Source organism: Belonocnema kinseyi, chromosome 6 (assembly GCF_010883055.1).
Source record: "Belonocnema kinseyi isolate 2016_QV_RU_SX_M_011 chromosome 6, B_treatae_v1, whole genome shotgun sequence".
NCBI lineage: Eukaryota > Metazoa > Arthropoda > Insecta > Hymenoptera > Cynipidae > Belonocnema > Belonocnema kinseyi.
In genome coordinates, this window is record NC_046662.1 from 21593275 (window position 1) to 21595304 (window position 2030).

At 26.9% G+C, this 2030-nt stretch overlaps 1 protein-coding gene across 1 annotated transcript in view; it reads right to left on the bottom strand.

The window, feature by feature from the left end:
- LOC117175290 (cytochrome P450 4C1-like) overlaps positions 1-90 on the bottom strand; it is a 25686-nt gene extending 25596 nt beyond the window's left edge. Inside the window, exon 1 of the mRNA XM_033365000.1 lies at positions 15-90. Within this exon, the coding sequence (XP_033220891.1) occupies positions 15-30 (16 nt within the window). The 5' untranslated portion in view covers positions 31-90. The remainder of the gene's footprint in view (positions 1-14) is intronic.
- Positions 91-2030: the final 1940 nt, after the last annotated feature.

The following is a 2030-nucleotide window of genomic DNA, read 5'->3' on the forward strand; positions in this document are numbered from 1 at the left end:
AACTGACAACTTACATGAAGTATTTCCCATGAAAAGATACGCACACCCAATCAGAGGAAATGTTATTGGTCCGCGGATGTGAGATGTTCTTTTATATAAATCTCTGTTTCCAAAAAAGTGATGAATAGCAAAAAGCAGCGCAAATCCGCTGATCATAATATATGCTATTATTGTCAACATTTTCTGGAATGAAAATTTTTATATTTTTCATTACATATTATTTACAAATATTTTTGATCCACTCAGATACATGTAGAAAAGAAAAATCTAATATAAAATATGAAAGTACAGGGTACGCTGTACATATATAATGAAAGCTTGGAAAATTATGAAATACTGTCGAAACGCAACAAAGTTAATATAAAAAATAGCTTTGCCCTTTAAAAATGTAATAAATTAAAAAATTATTTTATGCTATAAATCATTGGAATTAATCAAACAAAATATCAGAAATATCACTCACGAGAATTGATGCGAAACTGATTGAGCAAATTCAGTTCCTTTTGATTTTATATTTCATTTTCTGAATAACAAGTGACAAACAAATTATGTAATTGCAGATATGTTAAACGAATCTCAAATTTTAATACTATGTAATACTATAATTTATGAGCAGAGTCAAGTAGATGTACAAGTCTGATTCTAGCGCAAAAAGGGAGACTAAATCTGGATATGCATGATTACCACCAACAATTGTTGCGCAATTGTGAAAATCGAATTTACCTAAAAAGTTCAAGGTTAATTGCTATTTTAATTAATCATTTCGTGTGAATAATCTCAAAATTATATGTTGCTTTTTCTAGCATTTCCTGGAAAATTTTCCGTTTATTTTACTCATATCCACTGCAGTAGCTTTCACTTAACTTAAGAAATTTCGGAAGCTAAAATGTCGCTAAATTTGAAAACTTATAAACTAAAATGTTTGATATTACCGGCTCCAGACTTATTTTCTACTGGCACTATTGTTTTCCTTTTATTAACTCAAGCGTCATCTAAACAGACTAATTTTCAAAGCAAAAAAGAGGCATTTTGAAAAAAGTGTTGAATTTTTCATCAAGAAAAATTTTAGAGTCAATAAAGAGAAAGAAAATTCTTAGCCAAAATGTTGAATTTTCAATCCAAACAAATAAAATTCCTGTAAAACAGCTTAGTTTTCAACCCAAAGGTATGTATTTTAAACAAAAAAGATTAATTGAGAAAACAAAAATATGAATTTTCTACAAACTAAATTCTGCTTCGGCAAGGAATTTAATCAGTTTGTTGAGAAATTGTCTTTTATGATAAAATCAAATCTTTTTGCTTTAAAAACTATTTTCTTGATTTTTTTTCTCGAACTCGTCTGTTTTTCTTTACAATGAAAATATCTTTTTAGTTCAAATTATATTCACTGAAGGATTTTTTTTAAACTTCTTGTTTTTGGTTGAAAGTATAACTACTTTTTTGATTGAAGATTCATCAGTTCAGATAAAATTGTTTTTTTTTCGGTAAAAAAATGAATAAATCTTCTTGAAAGAATATTCATGTGTTTGTTTGAAAATTTAATTGTTTAGTTGAAAATTATCCTTTTCATGGGAAATTTTCATTTTTAATTAAAAAACTTCTAAATAAAAAAAAACTAATTCTCAACAAAAGATTTAAGTTTTCAATCAAAATTTTTGTTCTAATCAATGAAGAAAAAAATGTGAAATTCCAACTGAAATGATGCATCTTCAATAAAAAAGTTAATTTTGTAGAGAAATGGTTGAATTTTTAACTCAGGTTTTAACCAAGTAAAATAAATTTTCAACGTAATATTTAAATTTTGAACCAAAGAGATTACATACCTAAAAGAAATTTCGACGCAAAATGGAATAGTTAAATTCTTAGTTGAAGAGATCATTTCTTAATAAAAAAAGTAATGTTCAACAAAAGAAAGGAAACTTCAACTAAAATGATTACAGTCTGTCAAGTTAAAGCGTGGGTGGCTTTACTCGCAGTCGGTAAGGTGTATCGACATGATTTTGGTGTCAAAATATTAAGAAGAGCTCCCT